The 21,194-nt window shown below is 39.1% G+C and overlaps 1 protein-coding gene across 1 annotated transcript in view; it reads right to left on the reverse strand.

Annotated features, from left to right (window-relative positions):
* The window catches only part of ASPH (aspartate beta-hydroxylase), a 218,742-nt gene that overhangs the window by 20,563 nt on the left and 176,985 nt on the right, over positions 1–21,194 (reverse strand). The window contains exon 22 of the mRNA XM_030795402.1: positions 4,480–4,615. Coding sequence (XP_030651262.1) covers positions 4,480–4,615 — 136 coding nt within the window. The remainder of the gene's footprint in view (positions 1–4,479; positions 4,616–21,194) is intronic.

Genomic DNA, 21,194 nt, shown 5'->3' on the forward strand with positions numbered 1-21,194 from the left:
CCAGGACTCTAACCTAGGATTGTTGGTTTCCAAAGCCTATTCCTTAAAGCATGATTTCTCATTTCGTTGCATTGTAAGTTGGAAGGCAGCTGTGCAGGAGCAAACCAGTTAACTCAGCCTGAAGAGGAATGCCCAGCATCTGCAACTCACTGCGGCTTTGTTGTTGTTTGATTATTTCTCACCAACGTTAAAGTAACTCTCAAGAAGTAATAAACTTTGCCTCTTTGGGAAAATAGCTCTAGAAAGAGATCTAACAGCCAATGCAAATCTGAAAGAATCATTTAAATATATCACTTTTTACACATGAATACACTTTGTGAGGGCTATTCACGGAGCTGGTATCCTGGGTTGTATCTTTTATAAATTTCAAGGCTCTACTTCTGGGCAACAACAGGTACCATCTTGCAATGACAATTCTGATCAGTTGCTAGCAGCCACCTAGAACACTGTGTTGAGAAGGACTTAGAGGTTCAGCCTCAGCTTATTCAGAAAGGCTGTTGGGGTCAGTTAGCACCTTTCCCATGGGCTCTGGAAGAGAAAAATGACTGCCCATGTGTGGCATATTTTAATCACTGTTGGTGGCACTTATTAAAATATGAGCAAAATAGATGTTCCATAATATTCACATAACAATTTAAAAACATATTTTTGGGGAACAAAATCATTATTTATATTTACTGATTCTGGTTTTTTTCCTTCAACTCTAAAAAGCCAGTTCTTTAAAAAGGAACATAGTTGAGTCCTAATGAAACTACTTGGAGACTGTATCAGTTCGCTAGGGCTGCCGCAAGCAAATACCACAGACTGAGAGGCTTAAACAACAGAAGTGTATTTTCTCACAGTTCTGGAGGCTGAAAGTCCAAAATTAAGGTGTGGCCAGGCTTGGTTTCTCCTGAGGCCTCTCTTCTTGGCTCTTAGGTGGCCACCTTCTTCTTGTGTCCTCACACATCCTTTTCTCATCCCTAGTGATATGGTTTGGCTGCGTCCCCACCCAAATCTCATCTTGAATTACAGTTCCCATAATCCCCAAGTGTCATAGGAGGGACCAGGTGGAGATAACTGAACCATGGGGGTGGTTTTCCCCATCCTGTTCTCATGATAGTGAGTTAGTTTTCACGAGATCTGATGGTTTTATAAGAGGCTTCCCCCTTCACTTGGTACTCATTCTCTCTCCTGCTGTCCTGTGAAGAGGTGCCTTCCACCATGAGTGTAAGTTTCCTGAGGCCTCCCCAGTCATGTGGAACTGCGTGTCAATTAAACCTCTTTTTGATATAAATTACCTAGTGTTTCTTCATAGTAGTGTGAGAACAGACTAACACATGTAGTGTCTCTTCCGCTTCTTATCAGGGCATCAGTTATATTGAGTCAGGACCTCATCCTTATGACCTCATTTAATCTTAACTATCTCCTTAAAGGCACTATCACCAAATACAGTCACACTAGGGGTTAGGGCTTCAACATATGAATTTTGCGGGGGTCACAGTTCAGTCCATAGTAGAGACCTACCATAATTTTACTTCACAAAAACTTCCAGCCTCAGCCTTAGGCATTCCACTACCCAGCAGCATGATTTGCTAACTAGAAAACAGCTAAGTCTTTACTGAGCCAGATATTCACCACCTTTTTCTGAATCTGAGCTCTCAGTATCACTAAGCAAACTGGTCTCTCACCTCCTTCTCTACCATGTCCACCCCTGTCCCTTCCACTCCAGAATTCCTCTCTTCTATTTCTGAACCACAGCACCTGAGATGGATGCCATCCTGCTTCTGCATAAGCTATGATAGTACTTGCCATCAAACTTATTATTTTCTTTTTCTTTCTTTTTTTTTTTTTTTTTTTGACAGTCTTGCTCTGTTGCCTAGGCTGGAGTGCAGTGGCATGATCTCGGTTCACTGTAATCTCTGCCTCCTGGGTTCAAGTGATTCTCCTACCTCAGCCTCCCAAGTAGCTGGAATTACAGGCACGTGCCACCATGCCCAGCTAATTTTTTGTCTTTTTGGTAGAGACGGGGTTTCACCGTGTTGGTCAAGCTGGTCTTGAACTCCTGACCTCAAATGATCTGCCTGCCTTGGCCTCCCAAAGTGCTGGGATTACAGGCATGAGCCACCACACTGAGCCCCAAACTTATACTTTGTACTATGAATTTGTTTCCAGAAAATAGTTACTGGATTCCCCCACTAGAAGCATGGAATCACAAACCACAGACCATAAAGAACTTTAAAAAATCTTCCTAAAAGGGAAACTACGTGAATTTTATCCCTTTATGACAATAAAATAAAACTAGAAATTCAGTTTTAAAATTTGAAGCAGGCTGAGTGCAGTGGCTTACACTTGTAATCTCAGCATTTTGGGAGGCCAAGGTAAGAGGGTCACTTGAAGCCAAGGAGTTCAAGACCAGCCTGGGCAATATAGTGAGACCCTATCTCTATAAAAACATTTAAAAATTAGCCGAGTATGTAGATGCACACATGTAGTCCTAGTTACTTGGGAGGAGAATTGCTTCAGCCCAGGAGTTGGAGCTGTAGTGAGCTAAGATTGCACCATTGCATGCCAACCTGGGCAAGAAGACAAGATCCTGTCAATCAATCAATCAATGTTGAAGCAACTACAACAGATTGGAAAACACATGCTCAATCACACACAGACATATATACATATAGATCATTTTAAGTCAATGTGGAAAACAGGGCAGAAATGCAGTCTTTTTTTGAAAATAACTCAGGTAAAAATACCATATATTACAGTGTAGGGAATACATCCAAACCTGTAACTGTAGGTCAGTGCATAGCTTTAAATGCTATTATTAATAAAAAAGAACGAAAATAAATTTACTAAGGAATTCCAATCAAAATATTTAAAAGAAAAATAAAGCAAAACAAAAAAAACAGGAGAAGGAAGAGAAAATATAAATTCAGGAATTAGAAAATATGATCATAATCATGTAAGTGAGAAATAATTTTATGAGCTTTTTAAACAACAGGGTAGATACAATTCTATCACATGTAAGAAAGAGAAAGAAAGAACATGTAAATTCCATTCAATGGGAATAAGAATTTAACAAAGATACTAAGAAAGTAAAATACATTCTAAGAAGTTGAGTAGTTCATGGAAAATCAGGTATATTCCACCTATGTGAAAATGTAGAAGACAAAATGTTACCTCCAACAAAATTATTGACTCCATAATTTATTTTCTTTCTTGCTTAATGCTTTTTATGTCTTATAATACTTTGAATATTAATTTTATCAAATCCTTTTTTTTTTTTTGGCAGAAACTACAGTTTCTAGAAATTAGTGCTAGGATGCCTGCTATTCTGAAGCATTGCTCTAGGAGGCCCAGTAGGTTCTATGATGCATAAGGATGTTAATGGAATCAAAGTACGAGGTGAACACATAAGTGCCAATAGAACGGACTCATCTTAGTGACATGTCAGAGGTAAATTAGCATATTGCCCACATATGGATTGTATAGCTCCATTTAAAAAAATCTTCTTGGCAAAAAGTGGATAGTCACTATTTTTCATGGTTCTCTCTCTTTTGATGGAAGTATCCCTGAAAACATTACTAAAGTAGTTCCTCTTATTCTTACACAGAAACCATTCTGAAAGCATAATTGAGATAAACCACTCCACTGTCCTTATTTGTGCTGTAGTGTAAATTAGATGCATATTACAATCTGAATTTGTTTTCTGTAGCTGAAGATATGCAGCACGTGCTGTTTAGTCTTCAAAATAAATTTACTTTTGTACAGTTATTGTTAACCCAGGCTAACTCCATTTCTCAAGGAGAAAATTGGTCTTAAATGCTCCTCATTTTAAAGATAGATGAATATATCAATCCACTGAAAACACACACACACACACACACACACACACACACACACGCTGGAGCTCCACATGTGTGTCTGTACCTGGGTTAAGCTAAAAAAATATGAAGTTCAATATGAACCACTTCCTATTCCTGAAGAGCTGAGACAGCAGTTATTATTGTCTTGTCACTCTGGTGTGTTACCATTTTTACCAGTTGGTGTGTTACCATTTTTACCATCATCCGTGTTGATATCATTCTGCCATGCAACGTCACCTCCATTTTATAGGAGCAAATGATGCTCAGGGACATAACTTTCTGACACACTGATAACACCTGCTAGACTTTTCAGTTATGCCTACACAGTAGGGTTATTGTCAGTAACACATCATTCAACAGGAAAGACTGGAAAAATCAGAACACTATTCATAAATATTTATCCAAATACACACGTGGATATATACACACAGCAATATACCTGGACACATACAAATAAGGGCTCAGATGCAGTTTTCAAAAACAATGAATGGATTTCAAAAATCTAGGTTTTTTGGGGCCCCTCACTTAAGCCTGGAAATCCCAGCTCTGGGAAGTATCACCAGAAGACTCTTGTCAGTACCCACTTCCCATCAGGTTTGGGCTTCAGAGAACCATCTAGAAGTCAGAAACTCACCTTGCTGCCACAGCGTGAACTGGCTCCAGTCCCCTTTTTCCCTCAGGTTTTCATCCTCAGGCAGGAAGAGACCTTTGGCTTTATCCATCACTGCAAGGCCTTCATCTCGGATTAACTTCCAGTTTCTTTCTAAAGACTAGAGAGAAGATTCTGGCTTTACTGGACTGAAAACGGGCTTGGTGGAGCACCTCAAAATGACTCTTGTTTTTTTGAGGTTTGTTTCAGAAAGGAACTAATTTTTTGCCTTATCTAGACTGCTTATATTTCAATTTCCTCTGGTACTTCTTGTCACAGGTATAAAACCCCCAAATCTCATGATTATGTTTTGCAACATAACAATTTCAATAATTCCTAGAAACTTCAGAGAATAACCCTCTCCACAAAAAAAGTCTAAAGACTTTTTTTTGAAACCACAACCTAAGAAGAGTGCTGATCTTGTTGATCAGATTACATCAGTACACTGTAGTAAGTTCCATGTGACACTCCAGCCTCTAAACTGGAACAGAAATCACAGACTTAATTTCACCTTTCAACAGAGTTCCTTACAAAGATGCCATTAAAGATGGTCAATATTAGTTAAACATTCAACAGTACCAGAAAAGTATCCATTGGAGGATTTGATATATAAAATTAACAGCAAACTAAAACAAATAAATGCACTAGTGTTTAGAATTCAGCCAAACAAAAATATTTCCTTGACTTCTCATTTATGGGGGAGCCTTAGCCCCTGCCAGAAAGGGAGCTTATGACCAGTAGAGACGAGGAGTGGCGGGGCAGGTGACGGTAGAGCCTGTGGAAGATCCTCTGGGCAGTCTGCACCATCACACTGGGTGTTGATTAGGAGTGGAGGTGGGGGACGGTAGGGTGGGTAGGGGAGAAGGCAAAGGTGAGGATCTGAGCAGCAAACAAAGATGGATTTCCATCAGGAGACAAGCATAAAAGCAGCTTTCCTACTTCAGGACAGAGACAAAGCTGTACAGATACATCAGAATTTTGAAATGTTAATAATTTCAATCATTTCTATGTTCTATGAGAAATGGATGAAATAGTTGAGTATAAGGATTCTTGGACAGGGAGGAACATGTTAGCTGATTCCAACAAGAATCAGGGGCAGATCTATTTTCAGTGACTCAAGAGCATGGGACTAGAACTAATAAGTTACAAACCAAAAAACAGATTTTGATAGAAAAATGGAAAACCAGTAGCATATTCTGAAGATGGATTGAGTTTCTTTGTAAATCATCGTTCTCTCTTTTGAATTGGTCAAGCAAAATGATTAACTATTTGTTAGAGCAAAGCAGGAGATAATGTGTAGAGTGTCTTTTTACCAAGTCCTGCTTTATAAACTCATGATTCCACATAAGAAGGCGATGTAGAATCAGGATGGTGCAGAGCCAGAGGGCTGTGATATAGACAGAGATTTGTGTGGAAACATGGTGCCAGTCCCAGCCAAACAAGGGAATACGTTTTATATCATGTGAAAACACTAGTTATTAAAATATTCTAGGGCAAGAAAGAGATTTTGGTTGATTTTATAATTTTATGACGTGTATGCATTAATTTGTGTTAATATTGTTAATGGAAGACCAATGAGATGTGTGGAAGCCAAAGGAGAACTTTATTTTTCAAAAGCAATCTGCGGACTGGGGAGATGCCACTTTGGAAAGTGCACTCCCAGGAAGGGTGGGGGAGAAGGAGATGACAAAGGCCAAAACTGCAGGGCAGGGCAGGTGAGGAGTGTTGGGAGCAAGGAAGAATGTTGGCTGGCTGGCCTTTAAGCCCCAGATCACCAGCCTCTGGTGGTTAATTGGCTGATTCCAGGTGGTTGGTTGGCTGGTTGGTGCTAGGTGGTCTTGCTGGTGGTCAGATGGAGGAATTTCCAGTTGTAGTTGTTTTCAAAAACTGTTATTTGACTTGGTTGCCGAAAAACAGATTCTGAAACACTTTCCAAGGACACAGTGAGCGTGACTGCCTCCTCACCTTGGCATGGCCTCTTGGTTCTGCTTTTAACTTTTGAGCCAAAGGGAGTTCATCTTGTTTGCCAACTGGGGGCATAGTTTGACCACATCTACACCTGCTACTGCCACTGCCCAGCTTGGTGTGGTCCTGGTCATTTATCCATGTTTGGGGCTCTGTCCACCAACTAGGTTCCATATTACTTCATCCCAAGTGGGCAGTTCATGAAGAACAGGGCAAAGATCGCATTTCAATAAAGAGACATTCAAAAGCCCTTACTTCATCAGATCCACAGATCGAGAGCATACAATCATTTTGTAAAAAACCCCAAGACCATGGAAAAGAAAAAAATGCACCCTAGGATTTCGCTGTATGTTCATATCTTCCCAAATGCACCTCAATTGCCAACACTCACTCTGGATATTGTCACTTGTTCAAGTTGCTAGATAAATCTGTTAGATTCTTGTTAAATTGTCACACAGACAAGGGGAGAATTGCTCCTCTAACATATAAAATTACTTTTCAAATGAGGTTATTGGTGCCTTATAAGGACAACCTATTCCTTTATTCTCTCCTGGTATTTTAAAAGATTCTTTTATTTCTTTAAAGCTGATTTAGGGGCTTGGTTGGAAACAGCTGATCTTTTGTTACTAAAATAGGGCACAAAGCCCTAGGGAAAAATGTTAAAGTGATTGCATCACTCAATATAATTTAACATTTTTTACTTAAGAATAGACTATCTTTTATATATGAAACGTTGCCCTTCCTGCCCCTTCACCCACAGCCTCCCCTGGGAAGTGTTGCCAAGGTACTTTTTGTGAATAGTAATAATTTTTTTAAAAATGTTTTGGCTTTTCCTTGTTATATGTGGCATACATGTGCTGGATGACAGACTCGTGCTCAAAAGGGGCAAAATGGTTGCAGAAGGGTCTCTCTGAACACATGCCCTAATATGCCACCAGACATGCTCAGTCCTAACTAGTACTACTAACCCAGTACTATCTAGTCTATTTTGATTATAAAACAGTCACTTATTTTCTCTTTTGAGTTCAATACTTTCTTACAGAATTTTACATTGGGAAGGAACCATACTGTTAATCTAGCTGAAATTTCTTCAGTTTAGGGATGATGAAATGACTCCTTGTGTGGTTAATGAGCCTAAATCCCACAGTCTGGTGGTCAGCACAGGTGGTGCCAAAACCCCTCTGTACTATCTCCTCCTCAATTATTAGAGAAGGTCACATTTAGGCACAGCGATTTCAGGCTGCAGTGGACTCAAGAGGCCCTGCTCCCCTCGAGCAAAAGAGCAGTTGTGAGGTGCCTCAGCCTCCCAGTCTCAGAGATTTACTGGGTACCTGTGACTGTGGGTGCTGGTCAGGAGCACTTGCAAGGTGCTTAGAGAGCAATATGCTCCCCGGTGAGTGCCCTGCAAAGGGCATGCCTCCAAGACAGTTCAACATCTTTGACAAGTAGGGAAAACCGAGGGAACCAAAAGATTCCACCAGTTAAACCTGATGACATGTGCTTGAAGGTGTTTTCCAACTTTGGAAAGAAAAACCAGGGTCTTTTAGGGGCACTGGGGGGAAATCTGGGATGGGACCTAAGAATGCTGTTTTTAAGCACAAACCAAGGAATCACATAATATAATATTCACATGGTTAGAGGAAATTAAAGATCAAACCTAATTACACTTGGCATGTGTGTGTGTCTGTTCAGGACAAAAAAAATACCATAAACTGGGTAGATTATAAATAACAGAAATTTATTTCCCACAGTTCTGGAGTATGAGAAGTCCAAACTCAAGATGTTGGCAGATTCAATTCTGGTGAGGGCCGCTTTCTGGTTCATAGATGGTACCTTCTAGCTGCCTCAACAAATGGTGGATGGGACAAACAAACTCTCTGGGGACTCTTTTATAAGGGCACTAATCTCATTCATGAAGGCTTTACCCTTAAGGCGTAATCATCACCCAAAGCCCTACCTCTTAATACTATCACCTTGGGAGTTAAATTTCAATAGATGAATTTGGGGGAGACACAAACATTCAGATCATATCAGTGTACGAGTGTGCAGGAGAGAGGGAGAGGGAGAGAGAATATGAATTTTCTCTACACTAATACCACCCACTTGTCTTCAATGGCAAATAATTCAGTTTTTAGGAAATTCCAACAGAAAACTTGAAGGCTCACAAACAGCAGGCAATGCCTACATTTTTAAAAGCCTCTTCTGAAATATTACTCCCTGGACTCTAAACTCATCTGTTTCATAAAACTGAAAGAGAAACTAATCGCATTGGTATTTCAGTTGGTTGCCTGAAAGACACCTGTTTCTAATTCCTATTTCTTCTTGTGGCAAAAGAGACTTTAGAAAGCACAGGTTTGATTCTTTCTACAGTGGCACATGGCTTCATAAAGCCATCTCAGCATGTGCCTCATGAGTTACACCTTAGCTATATTTTTCACTCTAGGCATCTATAAATGGACTTCCCAGTTCTGACCTCATGAATCCCACATCACGCCCCAGCTTTCCTGAATCCCAGACCTGCATCCAGTTAGGAGCAGTTTCCTCATCTCTCCAGACAGCCTGCTCATGCCACCTGGATGCTGTACTTTTCTCTGTAACATCAAATTAAGTCCTATTTGTAAAATCTTCTCTTAAAATTGACTTCCTGCAGAAAGCCTTTCTCTTGAGAAGCAAACTAAAGCCTAACTCATTTTTATTTAACTATTTTTCTTACTAATGTTTTTGTTCAATTAAAAAATACACATTTTTTAAAGTCAAATATTATTACAGGTCTTATAATGAGAATTGCAGTCTCTTCTCCAACTCTTCCCCAATCCTCAGTCTAACTCCTGGCTAATTATTTAAAATATTTCTTCTGTTGTTAACCTGCTTATATCTAAATAGCATGTTATATTGCTATTCTTGATTTATTAATTTGAGGCATTATCACTCATCTATTATAGAAGGTTAACAATTAAACAATTTAATGTCTTCCTTCTCCATCCTTGAAATACAGTTAATTTCACGAATTTTTCATATCAGTGCAAATTCACATTCAGGTTTTATAATATTATGACAATCAGGTATCATTCATACTTGACTTGAGTTGTAATGATTACACTTCATGTCACATGCAGCATTTTTTTTCTGTCCCCTTTTCATTGGCTTTATTTTGTAATGCACTTCATACTATTTCTTCACTAACTCTGAAAGAGTGCTATTAAATCCCTTGATGCTTTTATTCTACCTTTTGCCAAAAACATTATAAATTGATTACTTTCTTGCTTTTTCTGTTTTTCTGAAGATAACCCTCCCACAGCCATTTGCCTTGCTCTGATCTGGATCAGTTACTGTCTGAATTTGCTAGACAATGATGGCCATGGAACTCCCCTTGGCCTCTGCCTGGTACTGGGCTCCTTAATTACTGATTCTAGTTGTTCCTGAGGAAGGACACACCACAGGTAAAATTGAATTCTGAAAGTGTCTCAAGCTCTTATACCTGATTGAAGGTTTGAGTATGTATAGTTAGGTATTTAGGTTGTAAATTTATTTAGTTAGTAAATAATTTTGTTTTATAAATTTTTGCTTGTTATCTAGTGTGATACTATTTTTATTTTAAAAATATATAGTAGACAGAGATTGAATATATTCAAAGCGAACAAGGCAAAGGGCAATGTATATCAATGAATTGATGTACATCTTATAACTGAAAGTTTGTACTCTTTGACCAGCATGTCCCCATTTCTCCCACTCCCCACCCCCAGGCAACCACTGCTCTATTCTCTGCTTCTATGAGTTTGACTTTTTTAGATGCCACATATAAGTGATATCACACAGTGTTTGTCTTTCTATATGTGGCTTACTTCACTTGCATAATGTCCTCCAGATTCATTCATGTTGTTGCATGTGGCAGGATATCCTTCTTTTTAAAGGCTGAATAATATCCCACTGTGTTTATATACTACAGTTTTTCTTCATTTGCCTGTTGATAGACATTTAGGTTGTTTCCATATCTTAGCTATAGTAAATAATGCTGTAATAAACACGGGGGTGCAGATACCTCTTTGAATTACTGATTTCATTTCCATTAGATATATAATTAGAGTAGGACTGCTGAATTGTATAATAATTCTATTTTTAATTTTTTGAGGAACCTCCACATGGTTTTCCATTATGGCACCAATTTACATTTCCACCAACAGTGTACATGTGCTCCCTTTTCTTTGCATCCTCATCAACATTTGTTACCTCATTTTTTTCATAATAGCCATCCTAACAGGTGATATCTCATTGTCCTTTTGATTCGCATTTCTCTGATGAATAGTGATGTTGAGCACATTTTCATATACCTGTTGGCCATTTGTAGGTCTTTGAAAAAATGTCTACTTAGGTCCTTTGCCAATTTTTAAATTGGGTTATTCAGTTATTTTGCTATTGAGTTGCATTAGTTCCTTACATATTTTGGTTATTAACCCCTTATCAGATATATGGTTTGCAAATACTTTCTCCTGTTCCATAGATTGCTTTTCATTTTGTTGTTTCTTTTGCTGTGCAGAAACTTTTTAGTTTGCTGTAGTCCCACTTGTTTATTTTTGCTTTTGTTGTCTGTGCTTTTCATGTCATATCCACAAAATTATTGCCAAGAGGAATGTCTTTTCATAATTTTGAAAGGATTAGTCCATTACATTATAACTTTTAGTGTTGCTGTTGGAAACCTGATGACTTTTAGATTCTCCCTCTTCCTATCCTTCCTTCTCTAGAAGCTTTATAAGAGTCAGGATAGTATAGTGTTTAGGGGTATAAAATTTGGAGCTGGACTGCATGTTTGGAGATCTGACTCTGCCACTTATTTGCTGTGTGATTTGGGGCAAATTACTTATCTCTGTGCCTTAGTTTATAAAGCTTTTCTCAAGAGTCCCTTTGAGAATTAAATGTGTGAAAAGTGCTTGCACTATATGCAAGTATAGCTATGATGATGAGGAGGATTTTAAGACCTTCTCTTTCTTTCCTGTTTCTTGAAATTTCATGGCAATATGCCTTAATGTAAAGTCAGGGTACTCAGTGGCACCCTTCAACCTGAAAACTCACATTTTTTCTATTGTGAACTATCTTCTAATATTATTCATTTCTTCTCTTTTTTTTTTTTTTTTTTTTTTTTTTTTGCCTATTCTCCCTGGAACTCTTTTTAGCTGAATGTCAACTATGTTAAATTGAGCCTCTAATCATCCTATGTTTTCTATCTTCCATCTTTGCCTTTTTGTTTTTCCTTCTGGGAGATTTCCTTAACTTAGCTTCTAATACTGCTTTAAATTCTTATTTCTGCAAATCACACTTTTTAATTTCTGAGAGCCCTTTCTGGGTCTTCAATTGTTCCTTTTTATAGTATCCCATACTTATTTTACAGACACACATCTTCTCTTATTGCTCTGAGTATATTAGAGATATTATTTTGTTTTTATTTTGTTCCCTACATTTTCTCGATTTCCCCCAAGCTACATCATTCTTTTTGTTTTGTTTATCTTTCATGTTAAAAATCTCCTTAATGTTTGGTGATCCTTGGTTGTAAGTCCTATAAAATTGAGAGAACAATTGGACATCTTGTGAAAGGGCAGGGCCTATGTCTGACAGGCCTCCATGTTGGGTGCATTGTCAAGCCAGTTTGTTTGCTTAATTGGGGACCCTAAAATGTCAGCATAGATAAGTCTATTCTTTGAGGCCATGCCGTTTCTTGAGTTGCTGTAGTACCAGGTGCCTTGAATTTCTTCTTTGGAAGCTTCTCTGTAATTACTACAGTTTCTGCTGTCTTAGATCCGCCAAATCATCTACTTTTGTTTTCCACTTTCAAAATTACATGCTGACACTGTTCATCTGCTATTGTCTTCCTTTAAAAAATACCATTTGTGCCATTTTATTCTTGTATTGTCATTTAAGTGAGGTTTCAGGTGGGGGGTGCTATTAAATGCATGTGCTCAGTTTGTTCAATCCTTCTTGACTCTTTTATTTTATTTTTTTGAGACAGAGTTTTGCTCTTGTTGCCCAGGCTAGAGTGCAATGGTGTGATCTCGGCTCACCACAACCTCTGCCTCCCAGGTTCAAGCAATTCTCCTGCCTCAGCCTCCCGAGTAGCTGGGATTACAGGCATGCGCCACCACGTCCAGCTAATTTTGTATTTTTAATAGAGATGGGGTTTCTCCATATTGGTCAGGCTGGTCTTGAACTCCCAACCTCAGGTGATCAGCCCACCTTGGCCTCCCAAAGTGCTGGGATTACAGGCATGAGCCACCATGCCCAGCCCACTCATATTTTCTATATATCTCTAATAATTGAATTTTTTTTTACTTTTACCTCCTTTTCTCCTGGACTAGTCAAATCTTGTAATATGTAATCCAATCATCTAGTGATGCTTAGAAAGAAAATCCTGTTAGCCAGCAAAACCCTTTACTAGTCTTTCAAATTCATTTTTAAGAGATCATCAAACTCAAAGTAATGATATTCCACATGCTAGAGATATGCAGTAGAAAGTAAAAAAAAATTATCAGCATATTTTACATTTTGAATCAAACTCTGCTAATCCGTATATTGATTTCTTGTTGACCTAATTTCTTTTTGCCTCTTGGCCTATACACTTTCCTTGCATCACTTGGTTAGTATATCCTCAATCCCATGACATGCTCAGATGATGATACAAGTGATACTTGAAGCTTGACCTAAACCATTTTAATTTTGTTCTAATCAATCATAATTGGTTTGAGCTTTAAATATTTTCTTCTATGTGGGAAAATAGGACCATTTGGAGAAATGTTTTTGCTGATGCAGTTAGTACACGTTTCAGTAAAGGGATTTACAAAGGAAAGTCACTAATGGTAATTTGCAAGGGCAGCCATAACAAAGTACCACTGGGTGGTTTAAACAACAGAAATTTCTGTTCTCACAGTTCTGGAGGCTAGAAGTTCAAGATCAAGGTCAGCAAGTTTGGTTTCTTTCAAGGCCTCTCTCCTGGGCTTACAGAGGGCCAACTTCTCACTGTCCACATGTGGCATTTTCTTGGTGGGCATGCATCCTGGGTGTCTCTGTTTCCAAAGTTCCTCTTCTTATAAGGACACCAATCAAATTGGACTAGGGTCCACTCTAATGGCCTCTTTTTAACTTCACTATCTCTTTAAAGGCCCAAACACAGTCTCTTAATACAGTCACATTCTGAGGTCATGGGGAGTAGAATTTCAGAGTAGGAATTGTGGGCAGCAACAGTTCATTCAGCCCATAGCACTTATGTAGATTCAAGTTTGAAAACACTCTAGCTACAAAAGCAAACAGCAGATGAAAGGGGATCAAGAATATATTCACATCAATATAGGAAAAGATAAATTCACATGAGCAAAATAAAACACACTTTTGAGGAAACACAGGAAGAGCTGTTTTTAACATGTGAACAAAACAACAACTCTTAGGGTTCAGTGTAACATAAGCAAGATTAGGTAAGTAACTGTCTGTGACTAGCTGTTAAGAAAAAGAGGCATCGAGAAAACAGATATTGGAAATTGAGAAAAGTCCCAGAGTTTTATACATTCCTTGAAAGTTTCTGACTCTAAATTGAGAAAAGGGATGCTGTGAAAGGCTATTCTTGGCAAAGTCTGTGTATTAAATTGGAGTTAGAATGAATTGATAACAATGGTGCATTAGTATACTGTGTACTAAATTTTATCTAATTGGTTAAGAATATGCTTGTCATTAGTTATTATTTGACGAATTATGTATCTTAGTTTTAAGAGATAAAATCAGCTTGCTTAAATTTTAGCCAAAACATGCCTATACTCTAAACATGATAAGACGAGTAGCAGTGTAATCTGCCTTAGAAACAATATCCCAGGATGGTGGGGATGCCCTTGGGTGCTGAGATGAGGTTATTACATCAAACACCATGGGACTGTAATGCTATTGCAGCAAATTCTCTTTGCAATACTTCTAACAACACCGCTAAGGAAATTAGTAGCATTAAAGTGTAATCTCTCACTGGTCCTAATGCATTTTGATTAGATCTCCTTGTTTTTCAAGTTTGAATATACAGATAAAAGAAAACAGGTGACTTTTTTTTTTTTTTTCTTTTTGAGACAGAATCTCACTCTGTCGCCCAGGCTGGAGTGTAGTGGCATGATCTTGGCTCGCTGCAACCTCTGCCTCCCAGATTCAAGCGATTCTCCTGCCTCAGCCTCCCAAGGAGCTGGGATTACAGGTGCGTGCCACCATGCCTGGCTAATTTTTTGTATTTTTAGTAGAGACGGGGTTTCACCATGTTAGACAGGATGGTCTCGATCACCTGACCTCATGATCTGCCTGCCTCGGCCTCCCAAAGTGCTGTGATTACAGGCATGAGCCACCATGCCCAGACAACAGGTGACATTTCTTATTGTGGAAATAAAAGCCAATGAAGTGTGAAACGCAAAGGCTATTTATTCTAAGCTTGCTACAGCAAGGGAGTCAGCCACTGTCACTTGTGTTTTGGCAGACACTCTAAAGGCAGGCAGAGGAGTAGGAAAGCTTTATAATAAGAAGAGAAGGCTTCAGGCATGCTCTGAGTGGGGGCTGTTGGCCTAAGGAAGCTAGAGGTGGCTAACTAGAAGCAGGACATCCTATGTGATTGGAGGAGGGTGCATATTTGGCTCTCTCTGGTTGGTCTTAAGTTGGAACCGTAGACAAAATTCAGGGAAGCCTTTAGTTATTAATCAAATCCTGGCTATTTGGGGCTATTCTGATTGTTACAGAATTGATTGTGTAGCTCCCTGGATTGTTACCAGATACAGAAGTCTGGCTTCCTGCAAGTCTGATTTATAGCATGCTGGTTTCCTGGGCTGTTTATCATAGATAAGGGATTGGTTTCCTGGGCAGGTGACTGCAGGCTGTGGGTCAAAATTCTATTTTTACATATAGTCTGGCTACTGACTGTGAATTCAGTCTCTCATCATCCTTGCTGAAGGAAAAGGATAACATGAGGCACCTAGCTAGCACTGGGGTGACAGGAGAGTCTTGGAGAAATGACTTTTGCTCATTCTAGTGAGTGAGAGAAAAAGGATTGCTTCACCTGAGAGGAAGGAGAAAAGATAATCCAGGTTGCCAGGACAAACAACCAGCCTGAGGGCTTCAAGGACTCAGATGGCAGAAGAGACCCATATTCCTCATATATTGGCATAGAGAGGCAGGGAGGCTAGTCCGCCCTATCAGTCAGAGAAGGTAAAGGGAAGATGGGGAGCTGACTTCATGTCCCACCTACCAGCTGGAAACAGTGCACCAAGGGATATCCTGAGTGAGTGATGCTAGAGTAGCAGCCCCATAGTCGCTAATCTCAGACAGCTGAAACTTCATGTGTACCTAAGCAACAAATTGCTTGACAAAGAGATAAACAAATTGCCTATAATGTGTATGTGCATATGCACATTTTTTCTAAGAGACAGGGTCTTGATCTGTTACCCAGGCTGGAGTGCAGTGGCACAATCATAATTCACTCCAGCTTCGAACCTCTGGGCTCAAGCGATCTTCCTGCCTCAGCATCCCAAGTAGTTGGGACTACAGGTGCACACCACCATGTCTGGATAATTTATTATTATTATTATTATTATTTTGTAGCAACAGGTCTTGCTATGTTGCCCAGGCTGGTTCTAACTTCTGGCCTCAAGTGACCCTCCTGCCTCAGCCTCCCAAAGGGCATATGCATATTTAAGACATCTATCTGTGTAGCATATTGAGACAAATCATGACCTACTGAATTAAACATTTTAGAACCCCAAATGGAGTACCAACCTAGAGGTATAGTTTGCAATTATTCTGAAATGTCAAACGCTGTGCTGTGAGTTCCCAAAGAGGGTCAGAGAGAAAGCCAATTTGTAGGTCTCTTTTTTTTTCCTCCCACATTGACAAATAATAAAAACTCACTGATTTTGCTTTCAGAAAAAAAAAAGCCTCTTTGTATGAAATAACTCAAAGAATATAAAACACTGTGTTCCTTTGCTCTGCTGCCATAATTGGCATCATAGGCCACCCTATAGCCTCAGCTGTGTGGACTCTTATTAAGGGCTCACATCTAAACGCACACAGGAACATCCACGATGGAAGGCTTCATTTTGTTTTGTGTTTTAAGCCTTACCAAAACCTGATGGGAGAAGAGGAGCTGAGGTAATTATTTTGAATTTAGAGATAAAAAAACAAAACAAACAATCAAAAAAACAGGCTCAGATGGGTAAAAGGACTTGCCCAAAGTGTCAGAGCTGACAGCAAAACAAATCTGTTTCTAATTATGGAGCCCTTTTAAAAAGTTTACCTTTAAATCATGTAATTATCAAACTCCACACTCCAATTGTTGTTTTGTTGACATCTTCAGTGAAAGTGTCATCGAAACCCAAACAGTTTAAAGTTTGATTTAGAAAGATAAGACTAAGCTATTATGTTAATCTTAAGAAATTGCTTTTAGTACTTCTTGATACTATATTTACTTTTACATAAAAGTAAATTATATAAATTATTAATCCTCTTAATTTACAGCTTAATTCCACTATAAATCTGATATTTTTGCTTCTTTCTCAAATTATTTCACTTCAAAAGCAGTCCAGTGAAAACATTCAAATATTTAATTACAAAGAAAGAAATGCTGAACCACTAATTTAGTGCTGTGTAAGTCTTATTTTTGTCTAGGCGAAGTCATTCATACACAATGGATTTCTTAATAAAAGCCACAGTCTGAAGGAAAGTGACAGAGTGCTATTCTAATCAATCATTCCAATACACTATGTCACATCACTGGCAAGGTATTACTGGGCACTGTTCCAACTGTAATAAAACTGCAATATGAAGAAAGGCAAACTTATATATGATGCTGTTTTGGATCACAAAACTTATTTGTGATGCTGTTTGGATGTGTTTATATCCAAGCAGCTGCGCCGAAAAACTGGGAAAAGAATGCAGGAGCTTTCCTTTTTCTCAGTGATGAATGCAGAGTTAGATAGCAGGAGAAACAAATACAAAAAATATATTTTAGGCCAGGTTTGGTGGCTCATGACTGTAATTCCAGCACTTTAGGAGGACAAGGTAGATGGATCACCTGAGGTCGGGAGTTTGAGACCAGCTTGGCCAACATGGTGAAACCCGTCTCTATTAAAAATCCAAAAATTAGCCAGGCGTGGTGGCAGGCGCCTGTAATTCCAGCCACTTGGGAGGTCGAGGCATGAGAATCGCTTGAACCCGGAGGGTGGAGGTTGCAGTGAACCAAGATCACGCCACTGCACCCCAGACTGGGCGACAGAGTGAGACTCCATCTCAAAACATATATATTTAAAATTATAGTTTTTATCAGTGGTAGTTGTCTGTACGGGTCTGCAGCAACCTCAATTCTTTCCTCCTCAGAAGAAAGAATTCGACTGAGGGGCATAAAACAGGAGAGACTGAGGCAAGTTTCAGAGCAGGAGCGAAAGTTTGTAAAAAGCTTTAGAGCAGTAAAGAAAGGAAGGAAGGAAAGCACAACTGGATGAGGGCCAAGCAGGCTGAGAGATCAAATGCCCAGTTTGACCTCTCGGCTTGGGGTTATACTTCCAGGATCTTGTGTTACTTCTCCCCACTCCTGAGACTTTACTGGGAAGCTGCTGATCAGTTTCAGGTGTTTTCTGTCTATTAGGAGACCGCATTTCCCTGGTGCCAGCTGTGACCAATTATTACTTTAGAGAAAAGTTAACAGTCGCCTGACCATGTGATGGTCACCTCATACTTCTGGGGTGTGTGTGTGTGTGTGTGTGGTGTGTGTGTGTGTGTGTGTGTGTGTGTGTGTATGTGTGTCCGTCCCTCTCCTGTGCTGCTTATGCCTGACGAGCTACCTACTCTAACAGTTTTCAGTTGCTATTGGTTGTTTATTTTCAATGTTACTATAGTGTTTTCTATGAATGTGTGTTTACATCTAAATTAGTGTGGATCAAATAGTTAATCCCGAAAAGGGAGGAGCAAAACTCTTAAGCTTTAATGGCTTTTCTCTAACTGTAGGAGATCTTTTCTATTTTTACCCTAGCAAAGACCTTAATCCATTTTTGTTTCAATTTCTATGTTAAATAAGACCAACACACTTGGCGCTTTGATAGTTGTGATTTGGGCAACAACCTACTCAATTTTAAGGAAAATAAGCTGAAAAGAGAAAACTCTACTGGAATATTTTTCACTAATGTTTTCCTTGAGTTGAATAGCCTCTCCACACTCCTAGTGCTAGAGCTGCCAACTTATATTTACACAATGAGGGGTGATATTGTTTGGATGTGTGTCCCCATCCAAATCTCATAATCTCATGTTCAGTTGTAATCCTGAGTGTTAGAGGTGGGGCCTGGTGGGAGGAGATTTGACCATGGGGGCGATTTCTCATGAACGGTTCAGCACCATCACTCTTGGTACTGTCCTCGTGATAGTGAATGAGTTCTTGGAGATCTGGTCGTTTACATGTGTGTAACACCTCACCAGCCCCAGCTCTCTTGCTCCTGCTCCTGCTGCCATGTAACCTTCCTGTGATTGAAAGTTTCCTGTGGCCTCCCCAGAAGCAGATGCCACCATGCTTCCTATACAGCCTGCAGAACTGTGAGCCAATTAAACCTTTTTTCTTTATAAACTACCCAGTCTCAGGTATTTCTTTATAGCAATGCAAGAATGGACTAATACCAGTCTCAGGTATTGCTTTATAGCAATGCAAGAATGGACTATTTCAGTTTAATGCTAACATAATTTCAAGGGCATACAGAAATTCAACCAAAGGGGAAAACACACATGATGCATTTTACTGAACACTGTCCCCTGCCTTCAGGAAAACTGCACGCTACCTCTCACTGTAATATAGAGCAAGAAGTAAGCTGAATGAAAATGTGCTATCAGGCCAGGCGCAGTGGCTCATGCCTGTAATCCCAGCACTTTGGGAGGCGGAGGTGGGTGGATTGCTTGAGCTCAGGAGTTCTAAACCAGCCTGGGCATCATGGTGAAACCCCATCTTTATAATTTTAAAAATAAGAATTGAAAAAAAAATTAAGAAAGGGAGATGTGAGGCCAGGCGTGGTGGCTCATGCCTGTAATCCCAGCACTTTGGGAGGCCGGGGCGGGAGGATCACAAGGTCAGGAGATCGAGACCATCCTGGTTAACAAGGTGAAACCCGTCTCTACTAAAAAATACAAAAAATTATCAGGGCGTGGTGGTGGGCACCTGTAGTCCCAGCTACTTGGGAGGCTAAAGCAGGAGAATGGTGTGAACCCGTGAGGTGGAGCTTGCAGTGAGCTGAGATCGTGCCACTGCACTCCAGCCTGGGCAACAGAGTGAGACTCTGTCTAAAAAAAAAGGGAAATGCCCTATTCATGGTAGTTAACAGTCACTCAAGGGCCAGAATCTGGGTAATTATTCTAAAAGTATTTTGGCCCAATGTTGCAGCTACCAGATCTAGAGGGTTTCCACTTTAAGATGTCAATACTTGGGTGATGTTCCATGACCCATAATATTCAATTCTGTAATTTGAAAAATTACAATAGAGGACTATCTTGATGTTCCAGAGTCTGTCAACTAAACGGTCAATGAACTCTGGGTTTCTGCACACAGCAACTCTCTGAATGTCACAGCCATTATTGTCAAGTGGTCATCTTGACATTACTTTTTTTTTAAGTCATAAATTAACATTCCGGCAAATAAAGATAGTTCTCAACGTACAGTCACACAGCATGGAGATGTAACCATGAGATGCCACACATACTGAGATTCCATGCACTGAGAACTCTATGATTCATACTCTGATCTTGCTTTTCTTCTTAAATAAAGCAGAGTTTAAGACAGGCAGGGCTGAAAGAAAAAAGCCCAAGGAAATAAGGATTTTAATAAAATACTTGATATCAAAAAGGAGAAGGAGACAAGATATATAAGCAGAAGTCAGTAACTTTGAGGGCAGTAGTGGGGTACTGGCAAGCAAACAGATTTTGAGGACAAGGAGAGCTTTTAGTTGATGGTTCCTAATTTCATTCCTTCGTGGTCAGTGAACATGCTTTGTATGATTTCCGTGCTTTTAAATTTGTTGGGGCTTGTTTTATGGCCTAGCATATAGTCTGTCCTGGTTAATGTTTCATGTGCACCTGAATTGGATCACTTTTTAAAAATCTATTTTGTTAATCTGTACTTTTTGATTGGAGTATTTCATGTCCTTACATTTAATGTAATTGCGGATAAAGTCTGCCATCTTGTTATTCATTTTTAATGTCTTTTCCTTTTTGTTGTTGTTGTCGTTCCTCTGTTCCTCCATTACTGCCTTCCTTTACAACAAATAGATATTTACTAGTGTGCCATTTAATTACTTGTTGTTAATTTTACCCTACTTTTTGGAGTTATTTTCTTAGTGGTTGCCCTGGGCACTAGAATTAATACCTTTAATTAAAACAATCTATTTCAGTTTATTGCTAACATAATTTCAAGGGCATACAGAAATTTTGCTCCAACATAAATCTTTTCCCCTTCCTCCTTTGCGCCATTATCATACAAATTACATCTTTCTATGTTATAAGTCCACAAACAATACATATTACATTTATTGCTTTATGCATTGGCTTTGGAATAAGATAGAAGAAAAAACTAATAAAAATACATATATTATTTCTTTTATGTTTACCCATGTAGTTATCTTTAGTGATGCTCTTTTTTTTTTCTTCATGTGGATTTGTATTACCATCTGGTGTCTTTTTATGTCAATCTAAAAAACTGCCTTTAATATTTATTG

Source organism: Nomascus leucogenys, chromosome 16 (assembly GCF_006542625.1).
Source record: "Nomascus leucogenys isolate Asia chromosome 16, Asia_NLE_v1, whole genome shotgun sequence".
NCBI lineage: Eukaryota > Metazoa > Chordata > Mammalia > Primates > Hylobatidae > Nomascus > Nomascus leucogenys.